The sequence below is a fragment of the Euprymna scolopes genome, chromosome 2 (assembly GCF_053919585.1).
Source record: "Euprymna scolopes isolate OS-2025 chromosome 2, ASM5391958v1, whole genome shotgun sequence".
Taxonomy (NCBI): domain Eukaryota; kingdom Metazoa; phylum Mollusca; class Cephalopoda; order Sepiida; family Sepiolidae; genus Euprymna; species Euprymna scolopes.
In genome coordinates, this window is record NC_136483.1 from 108,594,199 (window position 1) to 108,606,623 (window position 12,425).

Consider the following 12,425-nt stretch of genomic DNA (forward strand, 5'->3'; position numbering starts at 1 on the left):
GCTATTGCCTCTTTGCCTTGTGTCTGTTTATTAGTTGTACGGTCAATTGGCACCTTCACCCTTCTCGACACCTCCACTGTAGTTGCTTTACTTGAACATGATGCATTTCTCATACACCGATTTGCACTAGACAATAAAAAGCAGTTCTCACTGGTGAGAATAATGTTGTGATAGAAAATGCTCTAAAATAGACACTAAAAGTGATTTCAGAAAATATGAAACTCCGGTTTGATAAAAAGAGTGACGACCTTATTTTATTGCCATCTCTATTTACCAGGGAATGCTCATTGAGCTGCTTGGGCATTTTTTTGTAGGCTAAAGCATACTCATCCTAAAAAAAAATAAAGTAAGGTTGTGCTATGCCCTCTCCTTTCTTTTTAAAATGTTATATTCTTTTTAAATAATATTTGGAATACCTTTAATTACATTTTCACAGAAAATGTTTTTTTTTTAAATCGAATTGTTCAGTTGTTAAGTTGGGGTTCAGTTTTCTACATAAGTTCAAGATAAAAAATGACACTCCATCCTTAGAATTCAATAAAATGTGATTATCTTTCTAAAGCCCGGTAGAAAAATGAAGCGGGAGGACCATTTTATTTTAAACTGAAGTAAACTCCAATTAATTTTCTCAAAAGTTTTATAATCTGAATATTTGGTATTTGATAAAAAATAAGAAAAATAATATTTAATTTCATCTTAAATACTATTGTCACAACGTTTTGTCTGATGTAACGTCCGACAAACTCAGGAATCTATACTAAATTATTATTCAGTTAGTCATAGGTATTTGTTTAGGAGACACCAGTGTTATGAGTCCATCAGGTCACATACTATTAACTATTTGTGAAACAAGCACAAGGATGCAACATTGTGGTGATAGGATAGTGGCTAGAAGTTGGTTGGCTGAATTTATTATTTATAAATTAAAAAATTGATATAATAATTACATGAATGATTCTGCACTACGAAACAGATGCTATCAAGAATTGAACATTTCAACAGTAATAAACAGTAAGATGAACAACATCTTGAAATTTGAAATATAGACTTTTGTCATTTATTTGTATATGCTTTGTGGTTTCGTAGAGCTCCATAAATTAAAGGATTGATATAAATGAAAGGTGAAATATAATTGAGTAAACATATTTTCCTACAAACATACAAGCATTTTTTTTATAAACATATTTTCCCTCAAATATTTCAAGAGGAAAGAAATATCAGTGTTTACAACTGACACAATTTTATTTGTTTATTTTAATGAAGACAAAATTTCGCATTGTGATTTGGCTTCAAACATATAACATACATAATTTATTTTAAAGTTTAAACAACACTTATATCACGGAGAACCCAACCATAACCATTTCAAACCAACCACATCAAGCGTTATCTCCTGGACATTAAAAAAATATATATATATCACCGTTGAAAAGAATATACAAATTTTTACTACTAAATCTTTTCTGTCAATAACAAAAAAAAAAGAAAATATTCTGAAGAAGGCATATTACACCAAAATTATAAATAATCTTAAACAAATAAATGTTTGTTTATTTTACAAAATCTTTGTGCTGTAATTTGGCTTCACACATATAACATACATATTTTATATCTATATATTAGTGATAGGACGATTTCAATATTTTTCCCGATTCTGATGCAATTATTGATTCCGTATTAAATTCCCAATTCTGATACAATTACCGATTCCGATTCTTCATAAATCTCTGAATATTTAACCATAAATTTGCTATTTTTCCCCCGATTACAATAAAACACATGTTAAATGCGCATATATTTTCTCAAACATAGAAACCCGCTTGGGGGAGGGGGTGATCTATAGATTTTACTTTTACTGTTAATTAAAAATTAATAAATATTTATTATTTTATGTTTACTACCAGCAGTGGAAGATCTTGCTTTAAACGAAATCAAATATAAAAAGATGATTAAAGGAATCGTTTCTCTCTAGAAATCCCAGGTCAGGTGGTCCTCGCTGTAATTTGAGCGATAATAAACCTCCCCCATGTTTCAGTATACCTGCACCCTTCCAGTGAAGACCTAGTTGATGCTCTCTCTCTTCAGTCCTTTCAATCTCATTGACCTTTCATAAAATATTTTGTGTTATAGCAACGGAAGCTTATTATTATTATTATTATTATTATTAGAGTTAATTGCAAAATACCTGCACGATCTGCTTCAAGTAGAAAAGCATTACCATAATCCCAGAAGAAGAGTCCATGTTTAGCCAGTGTATTCAAGGCTTTTATGTGTCTTCGAAGACTGCAACATAAAATAACAACAGTTATATTCTTGAAGTCAGCTCGTAATTTCATACATTATACAAATTGTTATATATGTTTAACTAAATCGCTTGATGTCTCCTAAATAAGTTATCTATTTTGAAACTGTTGTTTGATAATGAAGGGACTGAGATATACAAGGCTCTGATTGGTCGAATAAGATCAGGTGTCAGGAGAGAAATTTTCATATAGTCAGCAGTTAAATCAAGGTAGTAGGTGATTAGCAGTGATGACTTGAAGATGTTCATGTAGTGTCTGTCTACAGGTATGTCTAAATAAGAAAATAGTATTGTGTGTATGGCCTACTTTTGGTCCATTTACTTCCCCTGTTGTGCTCTCATTTAGATAACTTTCCTTCTAGGGAGGCAGATTGCTTCCTGTAAAAATTACTTGTCATTATGTCTAACCGATTGTCACCTTCATATATATACCAAATGATATATAACTACATATAATGGCAACTTTGGTTACTGAAACATGTCTATGATGTAGGGTGACCCCACTCCTCTCCCAAGAAATACCACCCGGCCGATGGAACTGTTAATAAAATTCAAAATCCTTTCTGCAATCCAACCATATGTGGTACAAATAAACTAAATGATCGGTCTAAATGTGAACTATGGTTAACATTTAGATCAACTTTCAATCATGAAATTACTGAGCTTGGTTTACAATGTCTAAACACAGTTTCGGAAGAAGACAGATAAAAAAAAAATGCTGAATCAGCTAGTATATAAGATTGTTAGTTGAGAAATCCAGGAAATTAAAGTTTGATTAGAGTTAGTTTGCTGAACTTGCAATTAGAATTACTGTGGCTGTGGGAACTGAAAGAGGCACATTTAACGTCAAATGGCCCAAAGAAAGTAAGAGAAGTTGTCAGTTCCTCGGAAGCACTGGAAGTATGAACATATGGTTTTAAAAATGTACTGATAAGATATGAATAAATAGTGATCATTGATCTCTCTCTAACTCCCATCCCCCACCACCACATTCGTCAGTGAGTTGGGATGAAGATCAAGTCGAATATATGTCCTCTGTCTTCAAAAGGTTTGTCTCGACGTAGTCATTTTTCGATGTATGAAAGAACTTATTTGTAGGCGGCGCTCCCCTTGGTTGGGAACGATCACACCAAAGCACATACAAGAAAAACATGTAGCAACCAAAGTTGGTATACAATTTGAAGACTTTAATGTTTTGTAATAATTACATGTGTGTGACACATGGTTGAAACACAACAACAAAAATACACAAGTTCATGTTTTATCTACAGCAAATTATTGCATAGATCTTTGTTTTCTGTCTCTTTTATAAATGTAAAATCAGAAGTTACTTCCCGTATTTGGAGAATATCTCCCATGAATAAGAATTCTCCACCCAAGATTATCTATCTGGAATAAAAATATTCAAATCTATACTCATTGAATAAGAACTGTCCTCTCAGAGCAAAATTATTCTCACATGAATAAAGTGTAATATATCCAGACAAAGGCTGAAAGTAATTAAGAGAATGTTCATTTTATGATTTTATTAGCAGTGTTTACACGTCTGAATGCTACGGTGGCTGTAGTTAAAAATAGGAAGAAAGCTCTTTCTTATTCCCCACGTAACGTCCTTTAAGAGTTTTATAATAAAGGAGATAAAAGGTTTATGTAGTTTGCTTGAAGCATTGTGTGTAATATATATATATATATATATATATATATATATAACTTGATAAATGTGTGTGTGTATGTATGTGTGTGTGTGTGTGTGTGTGTGCCAACGGCATTCACCATAGTTGAGTTAAACAGGCTTTATTATTAGACAAAAATACGAGCAAACTATATATCTATGAAAGTGAGAATGTGCGTGTGTGTGAGAACATTTCTCACCAAAATTTTGATCTACGGACTCGAAATTTGGTATATAGAGTATTCAGACACGTGAAAAACTTTTTAATCGGTTTTTATCCGAAAAAGTGCTGCCAAGGGGTCAAAATTGAACAATTGGCATGGGGGGGGTAATTGGATTTTTATCTGTTTGCCAACTGTTTCACGAATGCTCATGCATATGACAGATTCTTTATGTTAAGAATAAATAGGTTTGAAAACACTTTTTTAAATATTGTATAAAACTGGCCTAATGGTTATCGTACTTGACTCACTGTTGTTAGGTTTGGGTTTTGATCTCAGCTTTAGTAAAAAAAATTTACTTACAAGAAGTGAACCGTTTAGAGAAAACATAATACTCGCATATGTCCCAGTTTCTGTATGAATTAAAATATATTTATTTTATTTTATAATCGAGCAACGCCGGGCGGCCTGCCTGCTAGTAAAAATATACATGTCGGTCAGAAATTATATTTTTGCACGATTGATGACAGTTACTAGCTGTAATTCTGTTTTAAAGAAAAAGATTTAAAAGAGCAGCCGACAAAAATGTCTGACTCTCATGTCATCGGCGGCCATATTGTCTGTAAAAATTCAACAGCTCATAAAAAGGATTGAAAAAAGAAAAGAAAAAAAAAGTATTAAAATATATGTAAAAACTCAAACAAATGGTCCGGGCTGGTCGAAAAGTAAATGTCATTGGTTATGGTATTTATTGCGTATTTGATTTTTTTTTTTTTTCGTTCTGTTACCTACAGTTAAACATACCCAAAATTAGTTTGTACAGTAATACAAACCCCTTTTTTTCATCTTTCATTTAAAAATTCGTGTTTTTTTTTTTTTTTTGTTCTGTAGAAAAAAACGTAATATCAGAATGAATGGCTAAGTCAATCCATACGAAAAGAAACTACATTTTATTGCCGACAGACAATAAATTAAAAGATATAGTCGAATATACAGTCATTGGTAATATTAATAAACAGTCACATATGCGGACCATGAAAAGGAAAGTATGTTGATATAATGGAGGGGCCCATAAGTATCAATTTAGGTGGCTCCAAGCAGTAAGCACATTGTGCCAATATTGCAACATCTATTTTTAAAAATGTGTGAAAGTGTATATTTCCAGTACTTTCGATTGACTGAAATAAAATTGCACCATGCACCACAGGTGAAAATCAGTTCCAAATAAATTTAAAAATAAAACAAAAAAACAAAACAAACTCTTTGATATACCTATGTATTAGTCAAAAATAGTTAACTACACCAAAAATCAGGAAAAATTATTAAATAAAATTTTAATTAAAAATAAAAATCAGTTTAAATCGTATTTTGCCAAATTTGTTATTGATGAGATCGGAAATCATGTAAAGCAGGGGGAGATAAGTCAGTCTGTCATATAACCAAAATAATAATGAATGGCAGATCGGCAAAATATGAAATCTGATTTTTTTATCTTTAATTAAAATTCTACTCGATAATTTTTGGTCATTTTTAGTGAAGATACTTATTTTTGAATGATACATAAATATATCAAAAAGTTTTTACCTGTAATGCGATTTTCATCTGTGCTCTACACTGTATAAGCACCTAAGATTCCTATCCAAAACACAGTTAATATTTTTAGAAAAATATCCGTTCGGGTCCGTTGTCATTCTTTCTGATATTGCATTTCCTCCTACAGTTTTTCTTACCTCTCCTGTACCAGGTGTCGGAATTTGTCTGGATTTTTATGCATCATCTCCAGCGATTCATCATAAGAAATCTAGAAATAAAAAAGGGTTTAACATTATATTTTATTTAATTGGGCGTTTTATCGACTTAAACAATTTCTCTATTTATAAAGTGGAGCCATTTATTGTACTGACAGTGAGATTAAAACGTCAAATTCATATAAAAAATTGAAGAAGCTACATTTTTAATAAACTGAACAAAATGCACACACACAAAAAAGAATAGCAAGAAATATCTTAAAAATATGTTTTTAATACATTATGAAAAAAAAATACTATTAACTGAGAAATTAATTAAATAATGCTATAATATAATGACAAAAATATTGATTGAAAACTAATACATTGTTTAAATTCCTCGGCTTAACATTCAAAGCTAACATGAATTGAAACAAATATGTTGAAGACATTGCCAAGGCTGCTACAAATAAGGTGGGCTCCATCTATTAAGTTGAGAAGAAAGTTTTTGCCGAATTTTAATTTTGATTTCAAATGATGTATTTTCAAATAAGTTTTCGTTATAATACCATTATTTTATATATCATTTTAAAGGGCGTTTGGCACTCTATCTAATTGTTTAAATTACAATTGTTTTAAAACAATTATGTCTTCTTTTCAGAACGTTGAATACAAGATGGAAAAAAAGCAAATTTGCACAATTTTCTTATTTCAATTCAAGCTAGGCCGAATAGTTGCTAAAACAGCTCGCAATACCAATGAAGCATTTGACACAGGAACTACTACTGAACGTAGAACACAATGGTGATTTAAGAAATTTTGTGGCGGCGATGAGAGTCTTGAAAATGATGAGCATAGTGGTCGGCCATCAGATGTTGACAACGATCAATTAAGAGCCTTAGTCAAAGCCAATCCACACACAACTGTTCAAGAAGCAGCTTCTGAATTAGAAATAACATATACGATGATTTCCAACCATTTGGGAGAGATCGGAAAGACAAATTAACTTGATAACTGCGTACCTCACAAATTGAATGACAACCCAAAGAAACGCTGTTATGAAGTGTCATCTTCCCTTTTTTTATGCAACAAGGACAACCCATTTCCTGACCGGGTTGTGACTTGCAATTAAAAGTGGGTTCTTTACGACAACTAGCGATACTCAGCTCAGTGGTTAGACGTCGATGAAGATCCACGACACCTCTCGAAATCAGAGTTGCACCAAAAGAAGGTCATACTGACTGTTTGATGGTCTGTGACCGGTCTCATCCATTACAGTTTTTTTTAATGCAGGTGGTGAAGTACTGTCAACAAATGAATGAAATGCATCAGAAACTTCGACAACAACACCCAACATTAGTCAACAGAAAAGGCCCAATTCTCCTCCACGACAATGCCTGACAGCATGTTGCTAAACCAACTCTGCAAAAGTCGGACGAATTGGGTTACAAAATTCTGTCTCATCCACCAAATGCTCCAGACCTCTCACCTACCGACTACCACTTTTCAAGCATCTCGACAACATTTTGTGTAAGAAATGCTTAAAAAACCTAAGTGATATCAAAAACGCCTGTAGCGACTTCATTTTCACCAGAACGCAAGATTTTGATGTTACAGGCATAAATGCTGATGTTTTGCATTGGCAAAAGTGTGTTGATTCTGATGGTACTTATTTTGATCAATAAATTTTTGTTTGAGCCGAGATATGTTCATCTGAATTTAAAAGTTAAAAACTGCAAGAACTTTCTTGTCAACCTGATACCATGCTAGAAAACTACTTACACCTGTATCTTTATAAAGTTACCATTCGCCCATGCATAGAGTATTGTTGCCACATCTGGGCTGGTTCATCAACCACTAGTCACTCTCTACTGGGCAGAGTCCAAAAAAAGAGTGTCTAATCTAATAGGCCCCGAGATATCATCCAAACTCTAACCCCTGTCCCATCGCCACAATGTCATATCTGCATGTATGTTTTACAAGTACTTTAGTGGAATGTGGTCTGATGAACTCGTAGCACTTGTGCTTCTTTGACATAAATAACCCTGACCAAACTAGCAGCAAAATCCCACCTCTTCACTGTATAGGTTCCTAGATGCCGGAAAACCTTCTACTCTAATAGTTTTTTGTCCTCGAACTGCTAGACTTTGGAATTCCCTTGCTATTTCTTGCTTCCTTGACTATATAACATGCAGAAATTTAAATGTAATGTGAGCAGACATCTCGCTGCTCAGCTCCCTACATAATGCCTTGTAGACATGGTCTCAAATAGTAACTCTTTATGTCCAAGTGACAGTATGCTTTGTTTGGGATAAATAAAGAGTAATAATAATAATAATAATAATAATAATAATAATAATAATAATAATAATAATAATAAAAATAAAAAAAAATAATAATAATGCATCTTTCAGATGTGTCGAGGTGAGTCATCAGGCAAGTGTTAGCTTCATCACTTCTTTTTCAACATCATTAGTATTCAACCAGCAACTCAGTCTTTCAGTGATCGGAAACAAAGATCCATTTTGAAAACAACGCAATGCAAACAAATGAAAAGTTAATAATAAATTGGATTTTTTAGACTTTCGTGATTAAAATTGAGAGAATCGAAATTCAGGGAGATTGGCATCATTTGATGATTCCTAGCCCTCCATCTCCTTTATTTTATCAAGGCTTCTTTTCATCCAATTCTGTTCAATTTTTAAGCCATTACAGGTTTTGCACAGTGTCTCTTCGGGATATATAACACAATATTTCTCAGATTCAAGGATTTAAAAAAGCAAACTTACTTGCACTGGGAAGTAACCACCAAAGAAAGGGTTGTGGCAAGAAGTTTGGTCCGAACCGAGATCCACAATCAGTTCTCCAGTCTTTTTATGTTCTGTCACCAAACGCTCCCTGGTAGAAAATTATTAAAGCAATTAGATATTATGGAAGATTATTATAATCTTCAAAACAAGAAGGAATGGCATGAACCATGTAATGGTGTTTTTTCTAAGTTTTTAAAGTAAACATCTGATGAGTATGTGACTAAATATGCTGCAATAACATAATTTTGCAGACTTGTTAGTCACAATACGAAACAATATTGTAATGGATACCTTTTGAAAAGTAATAGATGGCCAAATGAGAAAACTTGATATTTGGAACTTGAAAAATTATCATATTACACTATATATGCTCTGGAACACAATAAAAAGTCATTCATTGAGCTTGGATTTTTTTTCAAAATTGTCAAAATTTATATATGAAAAACATTTTTTTTTCATTATAAAAAACTTTACTTATGAGAAAGGTTTTTTAATCCATTACAATTGGTATAAACTAAGTATGTTTCAAGTAAATGATTAACCTATATATATATATATATATATATATATATATATATATATATATATATATATATATATATATAATTATTTACTATAATAATTATTAAATACCTACAGATACTAGTGTTTCATCATTTCGGGAATCATCAGTGCAGGGTGTCACAATTAACACCAGTCAATAGACTCGAACCTGGTAACAGAAGCCATCTCTGACTTCATTAGCAAGGACCTGATCCATTCAGCTACCGTTAACCACGAGAAATATTGTTGAAATTTAAACATTTATTTTTTTAAATGCTTTTTAACGTCTGCCAGAGTGATCTAATCATTATATGATAATATATATATATATATATATATATATATATATATATAAGAGCAAATAATTAAGAAAACATGTTAAAAAAACTTTGAAAAAGAGTTAAAAACATATTTAATTTGAAAAGGAAACACTAAATAAGTGGATAAGTCCTTAATGCATGGAGTTTCGAAGAAATACTTTTCTTCTCATCAGAGGGTAGAAATAAGCAAAATGCGGGATCGGATTTTGCATGCAAAAGTATTTGATGAAACTGCAAGTAAGTCAAAGATCTTACTTTTATATATATATATATATATATATATATATATATATATATATATATATATATATATATCCATTTTACTTTTATTGTTAGTGTGAATCATGAAACACTGACACACGAAAGGTTATTGTCTATATTATGAATAAAATTTTAGGAATGCATATATAGATAAATATATCCTAGTTAATAACATAAAATAATACATTCTGAAACAAATTTAAAAAGTTCAAAATACTCGAAACTATCTACATAAAAACTCAACAACCTACAATTAATAATATTGCCTAACACACCAGTAATAATATTTTAAGATGCTTAGCATAATATTATTATCACCATCCTATTACCCTAATTCTGACTCGCGGGATTTAGACTGATAATACTACCCTGAAGATTGTAGTGTTTGTCTCCAAATGCTCGACTGTCTTGCGACTGTTTTGAGATTCCCTAATTTCTCCAGCTTCCTCATTGATTTTTTTTTTCGCCCAATGATGATTCGATCAAAAATCGAAAATGTTCATGACACTTATCAAATTTACAATATTTTTTTTGAGTTTCACACAAAAAAATGATAAAAAAGTCGAAAAAATATTTTTTAAAATATAATTAAATAGATTTCTGTTATTTTTAACAACGCTTGTTAAATGAAAAAAAATACTGCCTAAATGCACACAATTCAAATAAACATACATAGTAAATATATTGCTTACCAAAGATCAACAACGTTCCCATGATATCCAATACTTAAAGGTTTCTTCTCTTTTCTTCCTTGACGGATAAGTGCAATACAATCGTCAAGATCTTTGGCAATCTTCATCAGCCAACCTTGATCATAACGTTTCTGCAGAGCAGCACGACTTACCTACGTAAGCAAAATTCAAAAAGAAAAAATAAATAGAAAAAAGCAAAGAATTACTCTTTTGTTAATCTGACACAGTACTGTTATTTTTGTAGTTTAAAACGATTTTTATTGGTTGAAAATATTTTGAGTTCACATGTTCCTGCGAAAACCAAACTGTTTTTGAAGTAATGGAGAGAACGAATCCAAACGAAGCAGAGAAAAAAAGAGGGTAAGGAATTTTAGCATTTGCAGGAAGCACTTGACGATTCAATTGCCACAAATCCTAATCGATATGTAGTGATTACTGGCCGAGCATGAAAAGAAGCTCAATGTTTTTGGAATTAAATATTTAAGAAGTATCTTGAAATAACTTTGCCAAATAGACTAAAAAAGGCAAATATCAAAAAGAGGCTTGATATTAGCAGATCCATCAACAATGCTATTTGAAAATAAAGATTGACGTGGCTGTGACATGGTTTCCTGGCTACCCGACTCCAGCTATACAAAGAAATCATATAAGGAAGATTTCCCTCAAGAAAGTAAAAAAGGACGACCATCAAAGAGATTATTCGATCAGGTAAGAATTGATACTGGTATTTTGCTCCTCGTAATTGAAAGATTAGCATAAGACTGATAAGTGGCAGAATTTTGTTTTCAAACATATGGAGCAGCTCCCTAAAGTATGCAAATAAATCAAGAGATATGAAGCAGCCATGGCTTTTTAGATTAGCATTAACAATTATTTTTTTACCTAGAGATACTAGTGTATCATGCTTACACTATAATCAGAGTAGGAAGTGATAATTACTGCTGGTCGGGAGATGTGAACTCAGTAACAAAGACACCCTTGACTCTGTAGGTTAGCATCTTTCGTCCAGACCACTGCCAACTGACCCAAAAAAGGGAATTAAGTTTTTATGAATGTGCCATATCGGTAGGCATGCAAAGTAAACAGATATATATATATATATATATATATATATACACACACACACACATACACACACAAAATTCACAGTGGTGTCAAAAATATTTTGAATGAGTAAATAGTTCATTAGAAAAGTTAAGTGTTTGTGTTTGTAGAATGTTCGTAATGAAGAAGACATGAATGTTAGAAGTTGGTTTTCTGTCAGGGGGGGGGGGATAGAAAAAACCTAGTTTTAATAGTGCTTTGGAGTCATTCTTAATTTTATTTAGTGCTTTAAGTCGCGCTTGGAGGCCTCCTAAGTTTTATTTTTTCGCTCCTCATATAATAAAAAAAGGAATTTCTCTGTTAGGAGAAAAGTTAACACTATTTAACATCTTCTATTTAGTTTTTTTATGGCCCAGGCAACTCCATGTAGCCCTGCTAGTAAAATATAAAATAAAGTTTACAATATTTATTTTATTATATTTCCTTCTCTTCTAGTATTTTCTGGTTGCTGACGTGTAATTGCACATGGGAGCTTACAATACAATTTTAACATAATCTGTTTAAGAAATTTAGATTTATAGGAGGCAGAACAATGCAGAGATATAACGGATAGACTCAAACCAAAGCAACTTAGATATATGGTGAAACAGGCTACACAGTTTCACCTTTATTGATTCAATACATGCGTGTATATATATGTGCATTAATCTCTAATGACCTGCTTAGTTTTAATTTCTTCATTATTTTATCCTTGCAGGAGGGTTTGTAGTACAATTTTAACAATACCAATTTAGCTTCAATTCATTATTTCTTTTCTGTAGCCGTTTATTTCCCTGTGGGGCCTTACAGTAGAAATTTTACCGATATAGATTTAGATTTGATTTCTTCATTTT

The 12,425-nt window shown here is 31.8% G+C and overlaps 1 protein-coding gene across 2 annotated transcripts in view; it reads right to left on the reverse strand.

Moving 5' to 3' along the window:
* Positions 1–12,425, reverse strand: part of LOC145294140 (urocanate hydratase-like) — an 89,729-nt gene that overhangs the window by 32,990 nt on the left and 44,314 nt on the right. For both annotated transcript variants that reach the window (XM_080141249.1, XM_080141257.1), the window contains exons 9-12: positions 10,489–10,640; positions 8,652–8,760; positions 5,866–5,936; positions 2,186–2,283 (exon numbers count right to left, since the gene is read on the reverse strand). In XM_080141249.1, the coding sequence (XP_079997375.1) occupies positions 2,186–2,283; positions 5,866–5,936; positions 8,652–8,760; positions 10,489–10,640 (430 nt within the window). The remainder of the gene's footprint in view (positions 1–2,185; positions 2,284–5,865; positions 5,937–8,651; positions 8,761–10,488; positions 10,641–12,425) is intronic.